A 16,381-nucleotide genomic window follows, 5' to 3' on the forward strand; every position below is an offset into this window, starting at 1 on the left:
TGGGGAATTCTGGGAGTTGAAGTCCACCCATCTTAAAGTCGCCAAGGTTGAAAAACACTGCTATAAAAGAACACCTTATTCAAATTCCCCCCCCCCCCCGTGGAAGAGTTTCGCTGCTCTGTTTAAACTGAATTTTCCTTTGTCTGCTTTCAGAGCTGCCGTGGCCATTTCTTTTGTTCCCCAATATATTCTTTTACTGTGAAATTGTAAATAAGAGTTGTATGCAGTATTATGAAAGTGTTTTTTTTGGGGGGGAGGAACCCCTAGATGAACAAGCAGAAGGGAGAAGGTGTTAGAAAGAGTTCGGCTATTTAGCTGGGAAAAATGAGAGTTGAGGCTGAACTGATGGTGGCACTTTAATACAATTTGCATGGAGCTTTTAAACTTTGTTGTTGTTACTTAGTTATGCCAATTGTATTCTTCGGATGTTGGTGGGTCCTTTTAATTACGTTCTAAATGCAGAACGGGCTTGGTCTCCAAGCTCTTGTTGGTTTTTCCTGTATGAAAATGGTCTTCGGGGACGTTGCATGCCAATAAACTCATTTATTTCAATCAAGATGTTGAGTCTGTGATTTTTGATTATGACCCCAGCCCTTTTATACTTTCTGGTAGGATAGGATTTTGCCTCATTTTTTTGTTCCCTAATCCAGTTCTTCCTTTTCTGGTATCTGCCACTTCAGCTTTTCCTCTGTCCGTTTGCGCTCCAAACTTGTTTCCAAATTGTATTTATTTAAATTTATTTGATTTGGGTGCTGCCCGACTCTGCCCGACTCTGGGTATTTTTTCTGCAGGGTAGTAATTTATTTTATTTATTATTAGACTTGTATCCCACCTTTATTTTTGTACAGGCAGTGTCCATAATGCTCCCATATCCTATTTTCCCTACTACCACAACAACCCTGTGAGGTGGGCTGGGCTAAGACAGGACTAGAACTCACCATTTCCCACTTTCTAGTCCAACACCTTAACTACCGCACCATACTGCCTCTTGGTAATCTGAAATTTCAGTATTTGGGATCCTACAGTTTTTACTGGGTTCCTACTACCATGCAAGTCTTCAAAAATACCTTGGGGGTATTTTTATTTTTTTATTTAATTTAATTTATTTGGCTTATTTGTTAGATGCACTTCCTGCCTGTCCTCCAGAAGCTCAAGGTGACGTACGTAATACACCTTGTTTCATTTTATCCCCTTTGCAAGACTGTTTGGGGCTGGGAGTAAGTTACCTTGAGCCAGGTAGGGCTCCGTGGCTGTGGGTAGATTTGAACCCAGGTCTTTCCAGTCCTAGCTCAACCCTTTAACCAGTATGCTACAGTGCCTATCTTGCTACTCTGCCTAAGAAAACCTGCCTCGCTTCTTCATACTTACTGTATGGCTGTATTCGTCTTAATCCACTGCAAATTTCAGGCCTTTCCAGCAGTCCAATTCCTGCGGTATCTGCCCCTCAATCAATACGATTGTTCAGTTCCTGCAATCAGTATTTAAGTATACTTGCCTTCTGTACTCCCCCTGCCCCCACTCCAAGGGCCAGGCACAAGGTATCCACAGGGAGATTGTGCAGAAAGGACTCCAGCTGAAAACTTGGGAGCAAATATGATCTCTGAGCTTTGTGTAATGATGTGGAAGAATGACTGCCTTACACACCTCTTGCTGTATTTTCAAAAGGAAGAAAGCTGGGTACAGGTCGTCCTTGTTTAGTGACCACAACTGAGACCAGCAACTCGGTCGTTAAGCAAAGTGGTCGCTAAGTGAAACTGCGACTGTGCTTATGATCTTCCGTCAGATTTCCTTTGCTTTACAGGCTGGCAAAGGTCATAAATGTGAGGATTGATTGCAACGTTACTTTTTCATCACCGTTAGAACGGCAAATGGTTGCTAAGCGAGGCAGTCGCTAAACGAGGACTACCTGTATATAAAAGGCGGGGAGGGGAAGGAAGGAAGGAAAATATATGGGGAAAAAGTTTGCCCCATATTGTCGAATGGGATTGAGGCTGTTTTCCGAGTCTGAGCAAGGTCAGAAGCTGTGAGCATCATAAACCTGCAGCAAAGGTCTCACTGGGGTCAAGTTTAATGGATGTGTCTCTGAAGCATTCATGGCAATGGTACAAAAGTGGTACAAAATGCCATCGAGACATTCTGGGACGATGACGATTTTGACTTCCCAATCGAGCTTCCAGCTCTGGGATTTCCAGAGTCTCCCATCCACGTACGAACCAGACCTGACCTTGCTTAGCTTCTGAGCCACAACCAAGTCCCTTCTAATGGAGCCTCTGGGTCTGAACCTTCTGCTTGCTTTCAATGGAGTCTCGAGCCCTGCGGCCGGAAGGTGCCTCTGCTTTCCCAACACCCATAATTCCCCCCTCCCCGTTTCTCTGCTGCCCCCTGCAGGATGTCGGAACCGCTGCCCTTGTCCTACGTGACGGCCCAAGAGATGCGCTGCCTTCTGCACTGGCTGTCGGGCTGGACCCCCGCGCAACGGGAGCGCTTCCTCCGAGACCTGGTGGACAAGGCCGTGCCCTGGAAGGTGCTTCCCCTGCTGGAGGGCCTGGCCGGGCTCAGCGTGGGGCCCGGGAAGCCCCCGTCCATCTACGAGTGCCAGATGCGCCTCTGGGACCAGTGGTTCCGCGGCTGGTCGGAGGCCGAGCGCAACGAGTTCGTGAGGCAGCTGGAGGAGGAGATGCCGGACCTGGCCGGGCGCTTTTACCAGGAGGTGGCTGCGACAGCAGGACAGCTCTGACGCGGGCCGTGGCTCTCCCTGCCACCCCCTATTTTGTATCGACTCCTCTGGACATCTCCAGTGCGCTGCTGTTAAATGAAACATGGCATTCCATGTGCAACCCTGAATAATATGAATAAACATTGTTTACCAAACCCAAAGGGTTAAATGCTCGGTTGTCCTGAAAATTGGTGACCCTCGTGGTTTTTTTTCCTCCCTCCCTTCCTTCCCCTCCTCCTCCTCCTCCTCCTCCTCCTCCTCTTTCTTTTCCTTCTTTCCTTCCCTCTACCTTCTTTCCCTCCCTCCTCCTCCCCTCCCCTTCCCTTCCTTCCTTCCCCACCTCCTCCTCCTCCTCCTCCTCCTCTTTCTTTTCCTTCTTTCCTTCCCTCTACCTTCTTTCTTTCCCTCCCTCCCTCCTCCTCCCCTTCTTTTCCTTCCTTCCAACCTCCCTCCCCCCTTCCCTCCCCTCCCTCCCTCCTTCCCTTCCTCTCTCCCTTCTCTTTTTTCGTATGATTTTGTATTTTTCTTAGACCCTTTAAAGAAGATGTATCTCTATAAACAAAGAGTAGAAGCGTACTGTAAAGAACAAATGAATAAACAAGGGGTTTTAAAATGCTGTGCAAATTATACTTTTTCAGTGTATCGTTGGTCAATTATGAATAATTGAATATATTATTTCAGAGGCTGAAAATTGCTGTTAAGCTCTAAGATAAGCATGAATACCCAGATCCATGGTCAACACAGTATAAATCACCAAGTGAGATTTTCAGCACAGAAAAATTAATCTATATTACTGAGAATCTAGTTTAGATATCCTGTGAAATTGAAAAAAACACTGTTCATGGGAACAAACCGTTCCTTCCTGTTCTAGAAACTTCTTGTGAACCACACATCGTCCACATCTTAGTTTGCATTTTAGAATCAGCTGCAATTCCCTTGATTTACACAATCTGCTAAGCCAAAACTTTGGCTTAAAAATCACAGTAGTAGGTAGCACAGAAAATGCTACGCTCAAACCGAACTAGCAACGTGATAGGTAAGCCAGCCATTTTTGCCTTTTCTCTTGATTTCCCCAAAAGAAACTGGTTTGAGGGTGGACTCAGATGCAAATGAAAGTTCAGATGAGAGGTTTAAGCTTTGTCCCCTAAAAGACAGGGGCCATCTCTCTCACCTCCTCTTTGGGGTCAAGCAAACGCATGCAATGTTTTTAACAGACTAATGGTCACCAAGCTTTGCAATGGAGCAAACACATTTCATTTTGCAACTATCGGCGTTAGATTGATTGAAGAGTCCTCCTGTTGTAAAATGTGCCTGTGCCTGTAGTTAAGTTTTAGCTAGGTGGTGATTGACGTCAAGGAGGAAAGAATGCTAGAAAAGGCCTCTATCAATTGTTTGGCCATTTGCAAAACGTCTCTAAGAAATCTGGAGCCAACCATTTTGTTTTAGCTGTCTTATCTTCTTTGCCTTATATCTTTGGACAGTGATACAAACAGTAAACTGACACTCAGCAAATTGAAATGTCTCTTGAACACAAGTGGGTTTCTCAGCTGTCAGCGAAAGGATTTCAACTTTGCATTGCATTTTTCTAATCCCAGGCCATGGCTTTAGGGCAGGGTTTCTCAGCCTTGGCAACTTTAAGACGTGTGGACTTCAACTCCCAGAATTCCCCAGCCAGCATGGGAGTATTTGGAGAAGGGAGATTTACAACCATTCCTTTCTTGTCCAAAGAGGTGGGGTAGGTGACCTACGGCCCGTTTTTCCCACATCAAAAATCAATATTCCCTAACCTGGTGCCCTTCTGCAGTTTGGGGGAACTCTTAGAGAGACCTGACGGTGGTGAATTCTTTTTTCCATTTCTTATTTGGTTGGATATAGCTTTTCTTTTAAAGTAATTAAGAGTAAGCTGATTAATATTTCAAAGGGGGCAGTGCTTGGCCGACCTTGTACAGCAGTGTTTCTCAACTTCAGCAACTTTACGATGTGGGGACTTCAACTCCCAGAATTCCCCAGCCAGCATGGTCCCCACATTGTAAAGCTGCTGAGGTTGAGAAACTGTTACACAGTACAGATTTGGAAGCTAAGTAGGGTCAGACCAGGTTAGTATTTGTATGGGAGAGAATCAAGAAATCCCAGAGCTGTAACTACTGTAGGCTGGAAAATGAAAAAAAAAAAAAAACCCTAGAAAAAGCCAATAGCAGACCATTTTGGCATTTCTGACAGTGCAGCCAAGGAATCGGGTTCGACCTGAAGGTGAGTTTATTTAGATACAGATACAGATAGATATAATTTATACGGTTAAAAGTCCCAAAAAATTATTTGAGAGCTATGGGCTGTATTCATTTAATTTCATTTTAATGTACACTTATATACATTAAATATATAATGTAAATATATAATGTGTATAGTGAAATAGTTTATTCTATTCTAGTTGATTCCAATTCATTTTAAGTGCAACTTAAAACAGCAACTTTAGTCTCTACCCATTTTTTTGAGCCTGGTCCCCAAAAGCTAAATGTGATTCTCAGCTTCTGCAATGTTGCACATCGCAGACTCAGGTGGGCAAACTCTGACTTTGGTTAAAGAACCAAAGGCAGCATGTGAAGTGGTATGTGGAGAAAAAGTAAAAATGGTTTGCAAGGACAGAAAGGAGTGACACTGTTTGAAGGGTCTTGGGGTAAACCAGATTTAGCTGTGTTTCCTTTTTTATCTCTTCCCATGCCTTCAATTTCCTCGGCTTGCTATTTCTTACTCCGTTCAAGCTTTCTGTAGCATCGTTAGTTCAACAGGTAAGGAAGTGTCCATGGGACGTGGTTTAAGTTCCCACAGATAATTCCATTCTTGGCCACAAGAGGCCCTACTGAGCCTTCCCTTTAGCACAGTGTTTTTCAACCTTGACAACTTTAAGAGGTGTGGACTTCAACTCCCAGAATTCCCCAACCAGCCACTCTGGGAATTCTGGGAGTTGAATTGAAGTCCACACCTCTTAAAGTTGCCAAGGTTGAAAAACACTGCTTTAGTGGAAGGCCTCACCACCCGACATGGAGCATGGTTCCATAGATAAGCCTTCCCAAACCTAGCATTTCTGTTTGGGACCACATCTCCCTTGGCTGTGGATTATGGGAATTTAAGCCCAAGGGTAAAGATCTGGAGCACCTCTTCCGCTGGGTTGGGTAAGGCTGTCTTAGCGGCTGGCTCTGTTAGGAAGATCCTCTTGATCTGATTCATGCAACACATCAAGCCATGGGATTTATCAGGCTTTGGCATAATTGGGTGAACCATAGTTTAGCATTATGTGTGAATCCAACCAATTGAGGTTTATTTGATACACAGTGGTTAGGCAAAACATAGCTTAACGCAACAGTTCACTCCAGTAATTACCTATTTTGTAGTGCATGGTGTTTGATGAACAGGGTCCTTTGATGAACAGAGTCCAAAATACTGGACTGCCTTCCTATGGGCAGGGGGGTCAGAAAGGTCAAGATGGCAGCCACAATCATGCAATCAAAGCCTGGTCCTTTGATTGCAGGGCTGTGGCCCCCATCTTGACTTTTTTGACTTTGGGGATCTGTCTCAACTCCCTGTGGGGATAGGTCTCCACTCCCCCCTACTTTGGCAGGTAAATTCCTGGGGGAGTGAGGGAGATGGCTGCATTCAAACAAAATGTTTAACGTGCATAAACACACACGCACACACCGTGTTCTTCCTTCTCAGGATAAACATCTTTACTCAGCGTCCAGACAAATGTCTGGTCCAAGCCACTATGACATCACGCCTGTCACAAGATCATGAATTACATGGATTGTGTAAGTTGCAACTTTATGCCATTAGCATCATTTGCCTGATAGCATGATACCCTTTCCCCACAACACTCACAAACACAAAAAAGAAGTAAGAATTACTAAGCCGAAGAAATGAAAGGCATGAAATAAGAATGAAGAAAAGGAAATCTAGTTTTTACCAACACCATTCCCGAACTTCTACATATTTTTTGGTCCTTGGACATTATCCTTGCTTTCATCACTTCCAGATACCATTCCAGGCGTTGCCTTTGGTTCTTTACAGGTCCCTGAAAGACCTAACCAAAGTAACTTGGTTAGTTTTAACCATGGATTGTTCTGGAGGCGCTTAGCATGTTGTACAAATTTGAAAAATTGTCCAGTCAGCGTTGATGGTTGTGTGTCATGCAAACCATCAAAAAACACGTTAATTCAGTAAGCAAACTAATTTTTTATTCAATAGAATTTATTTTATTATATTAAAAAATTATTCAATTAAAAATGTAGTTTTTTATTGAAGGAATCCTGCCAGTGTGTATTTTCTAACCCTGCAATCTTGAGAGATTTTTCTTCCAACCCTCTCTGAAAAAGAATCCATGTTCTCACTTCAGGCTGATGCTGCCATCTCTCTCTTCCACCCATCGTGGCTTTCAAAACCTCGTGATGGCAGGTAGAAATTTAACTGGGGACAAATCTTGCTTCATCACTGCCTCCCTGCAATGGGGAAAACTTCCTTAATTCAATGCCTGCTCAGCGGGGCTGCCGTCCGAGGTGCGGATCTCGTTCCTGCAAGGAAACTCAAAAACAGATTTGTTCTGCGTTGAACGACGCCCCTTACACAAGTCAAGGCCAACAGGCATCATCTCATGGCTCGGGGTTATGGAGTTCCATGAATGTTCTGGCTTCTGCAAAGTTGCTCTGACGCAGCAGTTGGTCAGAAGACTTCCCACTCATCAGTCCTCTTCTGGGGAAACAGTGCATCTCAGCTGAGCAAGCTCTGAGCCTTGCGGGAGGCTTGGAAAATCTACTAGGGCACCCAGTCCCTTGGGATGATAGCCAGGTGCCCTGGGGCCTGACCTTCACCTCCAGTGGCCTCCTCTAGCTTCCTTGGTCTTCAGGCATAATGGTGGACAGCACCCGCCCTTACCTTTGAGCTACTGGAAGCTTTCCAGAACAGCTGCGTAGCCAGAGGTTTCGCAAACCTGCCCGTTGCAGTCAGCCTGCAGCAGCAGGGTGTGTGGGGAACGGGAAGGAATGTACCTTAGTGGTCTAGAAACAGAGAAGTACCACAACGATGAAGAAAAGGTGGTTGTGAGTTTGGAGCACTGATGCCTCTCTTCTAGGACCTAGCTGGATGAGGGGAACAAAGAAACGGGTCTGGGTTGGACTGCCTTCGCCTCGAGCTGGATTCCCGGGTTTAAATGCGGGGTTCATGACAAGTTTGAGGAGTTTGCAGAGGGCAAGGCGAGAGGAGAAGGGCGGCTGTGGTTTGTGGCCCGCTTATTTCTCTTTCCTGATGGTGTAACAGCCTGTTTCACAAGACCATGCAACGGGGTGGGGGGGTGGCTTACCTTAAAGCTAGCTGCCTGTACCTCTGTCTTGAAGGGAGGATGTCAGGAGAAGGGAACCTTGGCAAGGGAGTGCCGAGATCCCAAACCTGAGGACCTGGTGTGGACCGGGGTGCTCTTTTCCGAGGCTGTTGGTCATGTCTGGTGTGGTCACAGGATCTCAGCAGCAAGAAGGTTGGCCTCGTCGCATCATCACAACACCTCTGTCCATAAGTAGTTCTCCGGAGGTTGTAACATCAACCGCTGCCTTGTGCAACTCTTGTGTTTGTGTGTGTGTGTGTGTGTGTGGTGGGGGTCATGGAGAAAGTGACTGGGAATCCTACAGTTTAGGAATTCTGCTACTTGAACTTCTCCTAGTTGGTTGGGTGGACATCTCTTAGCGTTGTTTTAGAGAAGGGGATCCTACCCAGACCCCAAAGATGGAGATTGACCTTGGCGGAGGGACATCAGGAAGTACCCTATTCTGACATTTGATGTAGGCTTTGAACATGGGGATGCCCTTCCCTCGGTATGGCCAATAGCTATCAATGGATTTCTTCTTTTCTACACCTTGGGGTGCTCCTTCTCCTTGAAAATGACAGCGCTCTTGCTTTACTGGGAGAATGCCCTAGATTCAATTTCTGAGTAGGGCTGGGAAGAATTTGTGCCTGAAACCCTGGGAAGACACTGCCCAGCCACAACAAAACCCATCTCACCCTGTGGCTTTTAACCCAAGTTGCCATCCTTTGTGTGAAGCACTTTCTTTTTCTGTCTCCTGAATTGGATGCTGGCCAATTTCTTTGGATCAGCCCATGTTTTGATTCTCCAGGGACAATAAAAATACACCCCCCCTAAGTTTCTTTTCTCCTTTTTTTCTAAGCAAATCTAGCTCAAAAAGCTTCAACAGAAGAGGAAAAAAGCTTCACCTTTCTTCCAAGGGAGCAGCCTGTTGGCTCAACTTACTTAAGTACTTCAAGTCAAGAATGTTAAGAGATTCCTTCAGGAGGGGATTGACATGTAGGAGATCTCAGTTCAAGCCTGGCGCTTTTAATGGATTAAAATGGTGAGGCCACATCCTACTAGAAGCCTCAGAGATCTGCCACCAGAAGGAACAAGTGGGTGAGATGGAAAAATATTTGGACTTAGGTTTTGGCAGCTTCTTATACCCCATTCTCTGATGATTGCTGGACTCAGCTTCCTTCCATCTTGAAAACCGGGCTTTCTATCTCCACCAGATCTTCAGATCTGAACAGGAATGAAGCCTTAGACTTCCCTCGGTAGCAGAGAGGGAGACAAGAAGGTCTGCATAAGATGCATCTGCATATCTGAAAGGGATGCATGTTTTCAGAAAATGAAAAGGGACATGTGTTCACCTCTTTCTATGCTGGGGCTTCCAGAAACCACGTTGGAGGATGCTTCAGGAGGGTAGCATCCAGCCCTTGGTAGCCTAAACCAACATTTCTCAACCTTGGCAGCTTGAAGACGTGTGAACTTCAACTCCAAAAATTCCCCTGCCAGCATGCTGGCTGGGGACTTCTGGGAATTGAAGTCCACACGTCTTCAAGCTGCCAAGGTTGAGAAACACTGGCCTAAACCATCATAAGCTTGTTACAGCCACATCATTGCAGGTCCTGGTGATCAGCTGAGCCCAACGGTTGCAGGCTTTATCTGGCCTGATGGGGAGCATTCCCGTTGATGGTTGAGGACAGCCTGGGAGTGGATGTGTGTGTGTTTTCTTTGCCCACTTGGATCACTTGGCCACCTGCAGATACAAATCCACAGTGGAAGCAAGAGAAGAGGATGGAACCCTTCTAGGGCAATGTTTCTCAACCTTCGCAACTTGAAGACGTGTGGACTTCAACTCCCAGAATTCTTCTTAGCCATTCAAGTTGCTGAGGTTGAGAGACTTTGCTCCAGGGACTTAAAGCTTTGGGGCTGTTCCTCCCCTCTTTCAAGCAGCAGGACCTCTCCTGGCATCCTGTTGCTGATCCCTTTCCTTCCTCCGTTCCAAGGGCCCCATCAGCACACCCCTCCTGCCCAGCTTCCCTCCAAGGGAATGTGTGGCAAAGCCAAACAGTTTTTCCACACCTGGAAACTGGCCTGGGAGGGTAGGAATCAGGAGGAAAACAGCTGTGCAGCTACAGATGACTTAAGTCTCATTCATTCATTCATTCATTCATTCATGGGCTGGGGATGAAATCAAGGCGATGTCTTAGGGACAGGGCAGAAGAATGATGCCACCAGGGTAGGTTTGTGCCAGGGCTGGGGGCAAGTGGAGATCTTACCTGAGGCCTCCACAGCACTGTGTCCCCCATCCAGACATACACAACTTCTGCATGGCCACTGTTAGCTTCTGCATCGTTTGCACCCCATCAGGGGTTTGCTCTATGCCGACCCTGAGCCCAGCGGAGTCGTGCAACCGAGAGGGGAAGCTTAAAAAGAGGTGGGGGCTTGCCATCCGGCCCCCCTCCCTCAGAGGGACCTCGTATCTTCCTCACATCCAGAGGGCTCAGAATAGTTCTGGTGTAAGCTTGATTCTGCGTCTCCAGTTGCAAGATTCTGGAGCATGGCCTGGAACAGCCCCACGCGCATTAAAATTCACCACCACAGATCGCGAAAGCCCAAGCATCGATCCTTTATTTACACACGCAAAAGCCCAGCTCCTCCTGATTCCAGCCCCGCTTCTCTCCACCTTGCTCCCCATCCCCGACCGGCTTCAGCTGCACCCCCCAAGGCCCTTGATCAGCCCAGCGGCTTCGGGCACTTGGCGGAAAATATCCCGGAGCGTCTCAGTCTCCTGCATCAGTTGTTCCACTCGGCTGCGCAACCTCTCGTTCTCCCCCAGGAGTTCCACCATGCGCTGCTGCGTCTCCATCACCCGGCGCTTGGCTTTGTCGCGGCTCTTGCGCACCGCAATGTTGTTGCGTTCGCGGCGCAAGCGGTACTCCAAGCTGTCTTTGTTCACGGATTTCTTTCCCTTGGGGGGGACGCAAGGGGGGGAGGGAATACAGGCCGGGCCCTGCGGGCACAGAGAAAGAAGTAATGGGTGAGAGAAGCCAGGGGTGAGCCCCATTTATTTGCAACAACGGTGGGGAAACTGGGGCTCCCTCTGAAGGAATGTAGGGCTGACCTTGGGGATAGGGAAGGAATGGGAGAGCCAGTAAAGGGAGACTGCAGAAAGGGTTCCTCAGCCCTGAGGAAGTGGGAAAGGTGAGAAAGAAACTCAAAATAACCCCACCTTGATTTTATTTAGTATAAGATGGGGCAGAGAGAAAATTGGAGAATCTTTCAAAGTCTTATTTTTCTGCCTAAAGAAAAATAAAGAACGTTCCTGGAATCCCTGCCATGCTAGCCTACCTCAGAGGGTCATCAGCCAAATTCAAGGGGGGATTATTTTGAATTTTTTCCTCATGCTTCCCTTTCTCAGAACTTTTCTCAAAGTCTTAACAGCTCATTGCTTCCCTATCCCCAAAGTCAGGTCTATGTTCCTTTCCTCTCTCTCTCTCTCTCTCTCACACACACACACACACATACACACACACACATCTGTTTGAAGCCAAAAAACCTAAAAACAGTAGTATGGTTCCTAAAATAGGAGTCTCCAGGACTGGAGCAGCATAGAAACCGGAAAGAAAGAGGTTTGGGTTTAAAGCAACAGCAGCATAAATTCAAACTCCCTTCTAAATACAGGAAAAATGCAGAAAATTGTGACCCTGCCCACGTGCGTGACGTGGCCTTTGCATTCTTGCTCACCCACCCCCTTCACCCCTTGTTTCCCCCCCTCCAGGTAAATTGTGGTTCCCAGTCCCCCAGCAGGTTGCCCACCTTGACTTAAGTTAAAGAAAATAAAGCTTGTGATAAGGAAAGCTTCACTTCTACGAAATTTGGAGATGAGAAGCCAGGCTCCAATTCTCGAATAATCTTCAGGAGTACAAAAGCTTTTCTTTTTTCTTTTTTAAATGGGTGGGAGAAGTTAGAAATGATTTTTCAGGATGGATTTCATGTTTTCTCTGCTGCTGAAGGCTGAAGGACAGATTCTGGGTGAGACCTGCTGGAGCTTTGCAGTTCTGAATTGCAGTTGTCCAACTGGTGTGCAGTCGTCCAAGAACAAACTGCGGGGAAATCAGTCTGTGTATTCCCCCCAACAAAAAAAGCCCTGGATTTCTCCAAATCTGAAAGGAGATGGGAATGCTAAGATTGTGGGGAGGCTGGGAAAGGAATGGAAAGAGTACAGATGTAAAAAATTAAGAGATAGAAGGTGATTCTGTTGGCAGCATCTCATAAACGACAATTCCGCCTAGGTGGGAAGAAATCTAGGGAAGAAGCATTTCCAAGCTTTCAAAGGGATTCCACCTTAATGAAATTAACATCAATGAGAGTGGGCAGTTCTGCCTCTTACAGTTCATGAGATTGTATTTATTTCAGACTGGCATGAAAGATCCATTACTGAAATGTGGGTAGTTCTGAATTCCTTGATTTTGTGTGTGTGGGGGGGCTGGACTTCACAATTCCTAGGGGAAATGTAGACTCTTCCTTCGATTGTCTTACTAGATTTTAGGGAGGGCGAGCTGCCCGGCTCAGCCTTTTGGCTCAAAGGCAGCCCTGTAACGTTTCCCATAAATATTTTCATTAAGCCTTCAGATCTTCTGCAAAACGCCGTGAATGCTTTTCCTGGACCGGCCCTCGCACGCTATCTCCGCTTTAGCCCCACTGAGTTTGGCAATCCACCATCCCACACTCCCATCCTTGTAAATCAGATCAAAATTTGCATCACTGCGTTTGATCTACACTTGGCACACCACCGGCATCCGCTAATTGCTTTAGACCGTGCATGAAACGTTTTACAGTAGTCGGTTTATTTATCTTCAGGGTTCATACGCTGCTTCAGTCCATGAGGGATCGTGAGCGTTTCACGTACCTCGTTCAGTCACCGGGTTCAAACGATAAAAAGAATCATAAAAACAGCCACAGTAATAATTAATCCAACAAAAAGAGGGGGGAAAAACTCACCAGTGTTGGAAAATCTTATAATCAACAAACATTTCCCTGTCAGAGGACCGATTCCACCTTTCAGACATCAAAGAACTTGCTGAAACAGCTACATTTTAATGGCTTTAAAAGCAATAAGGGACAACCTTATTATACACTCCACTTCCCATCTCATCTACAAGGTTGCCTGCAAAAGGAGTGAAAACCCATCACTTCTTAGCTTTATCAGATGAGAATGGGTCTAGTTGTGTGCCTAGAAATTCTTGGTAATGCCAGCTAAGACCTTAGGAGATGGGGTTTTGATGTCAGCCATCATGAGCCTGTTCACCTGCCATGATAAGCCATGATTGGGGTAACTATGGATTGTTAAAAAAGCCACCATTGTGCCAAGCCATGACCTACAGATAACAAAACAGGCTGGTGGGGCTTCACCATCCCGCCAAGCCACGAACAAGCAATCTTATGGCTTAGCGCTTTGTGTGAGCCCAGACAAAATTGCTTCCTCGTTGTCCCTTTTTTGCCTAATAAGAGTTCTTTTGATCTCAGAAGCTTGTATGTACCACACCTTCAGTTGCCTTAATAACGGCAGGTCTCCACGTTACGTTTTTTAGCCGATTCTAGGCATGGCTGACATTTTTTTACAAACCATAACCAAGCCACTGTTATTTGATCTCAGTTACTGTCTGTGGAGACTCTACCCCATTTCCCCACTTCATTACTTCTGGTGCTCCTCTGACGACGAGGGAAAGGTTTGGGGAGAAGACAAGGCAGATTTTTGAAGTAAGGATTTTGCAGCATTGGAAATCACCTCTGCAAAGCCCAGGCTGAACAGGACTAGGATCCCAAAATAGGACTGTACAGAATCTGGATTCTTAGGGAAAGCAGTTAAGAAACAGGGACTCTGAAAACATGGGTCAGGATTCAGGAAATGCCATCTTTCTGGCCTTCTCCCCATCACCCCTCAAAATCCACCTTTTCCATTCAATCTTTTGTCTTCGTGGCCCATGGTAACAAGGCCTACTGTATATCCTTGTAATCAGATTAACTCTTTTGTCTCTCTTGCCCCCACTCTTCCTTCTTCCTGTGCCAACTGCTTAGAACAAGGCCCTTCTTCAGTCATTCTCCATAAAGTGCCACGGAGACAAATGGTGCTATATAAAGCCCACGGAGACCATTTGCACAGTGTCCATCCTCCTGGGTCATTCTGTGCCAGAACCCAGGGAACTGCACCTACTTAGCAACCCTCCCCTGAGCAACGGGGCGTAGATTGGTCAAAGTGGAGGCAAAACGGGTCCCTTTCCAAGTTCTCCAGTGGGTACACCTGGAAATGACCATGGGTTACGTTTGGATCTCGCCACAGGATTTTAAAGACTGTTCCTACAGGCAACGATAGGGCAACTGTGAGAACCAGCATTCCCTGGTTGGGTGGCAGGATTGGGGTCTCCAGGCTAGAGAAAGCAGGACAAGGGGAATAGGGGGGTCTTCTTGTTCCTTACCTTGAGCACTCTCAGGGCTTGCCCGGTGCGCGGTCCTGGCTGGGTGAGGGTCACCTGGGCGCACTGGGCTGCTGGCAAGTGCATGGCGCTGTATGGGTGGCGGGCGGCCCCTCGCCCAGCCTCCCCGATTCGAGGCTCCTCCTTGACAGCCACCGATCGCGAGTCGAAGGAGGGGAGGCCCTTGCGTTCCCCTCCATAGGAGAGAAAGGGGTACGGGTCGCTGGGAAAGTAGTTTGGGAAGGAGGACCCTTTGGGGAGCCTCGGCTGGCCCCCTTGCAGCAGGTCCGAGAGCAGCTGTTCATCGCCAATGTAGGAGGCCAGCTCTGATTCGCCAAGGGGGGCCAAGTCGGTGCCAACGGGCCTCGCAGGAGGCATTTCTAGAGCTTGGTAGTGTCTCTCGCTCTCAAAGTATCCTCCTTGGGACATGGCGGAAGGCCCCCAACGCCCAGATGCTCGCGTCTTCTTTTCTTCTCTCCCCCTGACCTCGTTGCCACGTCTTCACGGGCAACCTGTCTCTCAAGCCTTCTCTCTGAGGTCTCCTTGATGTCTGCTTATTCCTTCGTAAAAGTCTGTATATTTCTCGGTCCTTCTGGTTTCCTTTTGGACCCTGATTGGCACGAGTTGCCAATTCTTGGACGTCCAAGTCGGTTTTCGCCTTCTTCTCCCTGTCACCACTGCATTCCTGTCCTCTACCTTTCTTGACTTTGTTCCCTCTTTTTTCTCTGCCCTGTTCCTCTGCCTGCCTGCCCCTTCCTTCCTCTTTCTAAGCTGCACCCCAGCTCTGCTCGTAACCAAGGCCGGTTCATCCAGCGATCTCTCCCTGGGACCCTCGCCCACTTCAGGGGTCCTTCTCTTCCCAACCCATTATGCGAGGAAGACCACCGATGCCATCGTCGTCCCTGTTGCTCCTCGCTTGGATAAAAGGCCCGTCTGGCTTCCTACAACCACCCACCACTCCGTTGCAGAATCCGCACAAACTTCTTTCCCCTCTACAATTGCTCTCCAGCAAAGTGGTAACGGAGGTTCCTGTTTGTGAAGACACCTCCAGATATTTCTCAATTCCCCCTTGAATCCTACCTAAGCGAGCGGCTGTCTCCCGATCCAGCGGCAATGCACATTTTGCAAAACTTAAGAGGGCCCCGTTGGACGTGGAACGTACAGGGGTTGACCCCGAATCTCCTGTCTTTTGTTTTCATTCAAATGACCCACAAATTCTCATATTAGACAAGGAGGAGAGAGAAGGTCCTTTCTCCATTTTTTTTTACATCACGCCTGCTGTGACCATCCTGCGTTTTCCCTCACCTAAGAAGCCCAAATGGTAGTTAACTGTTCCCTGTAAGAGGAGGGTGTTTTAGACACAAGATACTGAAAAGGAAGAAGCAAATAATCTCTACCTCTGAGCTGCTTTTATGGTGCTGTTAATGTAGAAAAACAATCAACTGAATGTTTTCAACAATGTAAGTTCTAAAAAAGAGACTGTAGCATGCCACTGTTTTTCAACCTTGGCAACTTTAAGATGGGTGGACTTCAACTCCCAGAATTCCTCAGCCAGCTGGCTGAGGAATTCTGGGAGTTGAAGTCCACCCATCTTAAAGTTGCCAAGGTTGAAAAACACTGAAATATGCATTTGCAGAATGCAAAATTGTGAAGGCACACAAGCCTTCTTCCTCTGCTTCTAGGTTTAAAAGAGAAGGGAGCTAGAATTGCACAGAATTATAATGTGGTTTGGTTTTGGCTTCACGTGTTGCTGGCCTACCCGCCCTTGTCGCTCGTAAACCATGGCTAATGGCTTAGTGTGGGGTGGCTTATTCAACAAACCCTGATAAAACGCTGGTTTAAGGGAGTGGGTGAATGTAA

The 16,381-nt window shown here is 47.0% G+C and overlaps 2 protein-coding genes across 2 annotated transcripts; one reads left to right on the plus strand and one right to left on the minus strand.

Moving 5' to 3' along the window:
- Positions 1 to 2,336: 2,336 nt before the first annotated feature.
- On the plus strand, positions 2,337 to 3,332 carry C4H14orf119 (chromosome 4 C14orf119 homolog). The gene has a single exon (XM_063303127.1). It carries the CDS (start codon positions 2,390 to 2,392, stop codon positions 2,735 to 2,737), a length of 348 nt encoding a protein of 115 aa, XP_063159197.1. The 5' UTR covers positions 2,337 to 2,389; the 3' UTR covers positions 2,738 to 3,332.
- Positions 3,333 to 10,709: 7,377 nt separating this feature from the next.
- CEBPE (CCAAT enhancer binding protein epsilon) lies at positions 10,710 to 15,050 on the minus strand. Its single transcript, XM_063303128.1, has 2 exons — positions 14,525 to 15,050; positions 10,710 to 11,058 (listed from the first exon to the last, which is right to left on the minus strand). Exons 1-2 carry the CDS (start codon positions 14,948 to 14,950, stop codon positions 10,756 to 10,758), a joined length of 729 nt encoding a protein of 242 aa, XP_063159198.1. The 5' UTR covers positions 14,951 to 15,050; the 3' UTR covers positions 10,710 to 10,755.
- Between the last annotated feature and the right edge of the window lie 1,331 nt (positions 15,051 to 16,381).

Source organism: Candoia aspera, chromosome 4 (assembly GCF_035149785.1).
Source record: "Candoia aspera isolate rCanAsp1 chromosome 4, rCanAsp1.hap2, whole genome shotgun sequence".
Taxonomy (NCBI): domain Eukaryota; kingdom Metazoa; phylum Chordata; class Lepidosauria; order Squamata; family Boidae; genus Candoia; species Candoia aspera.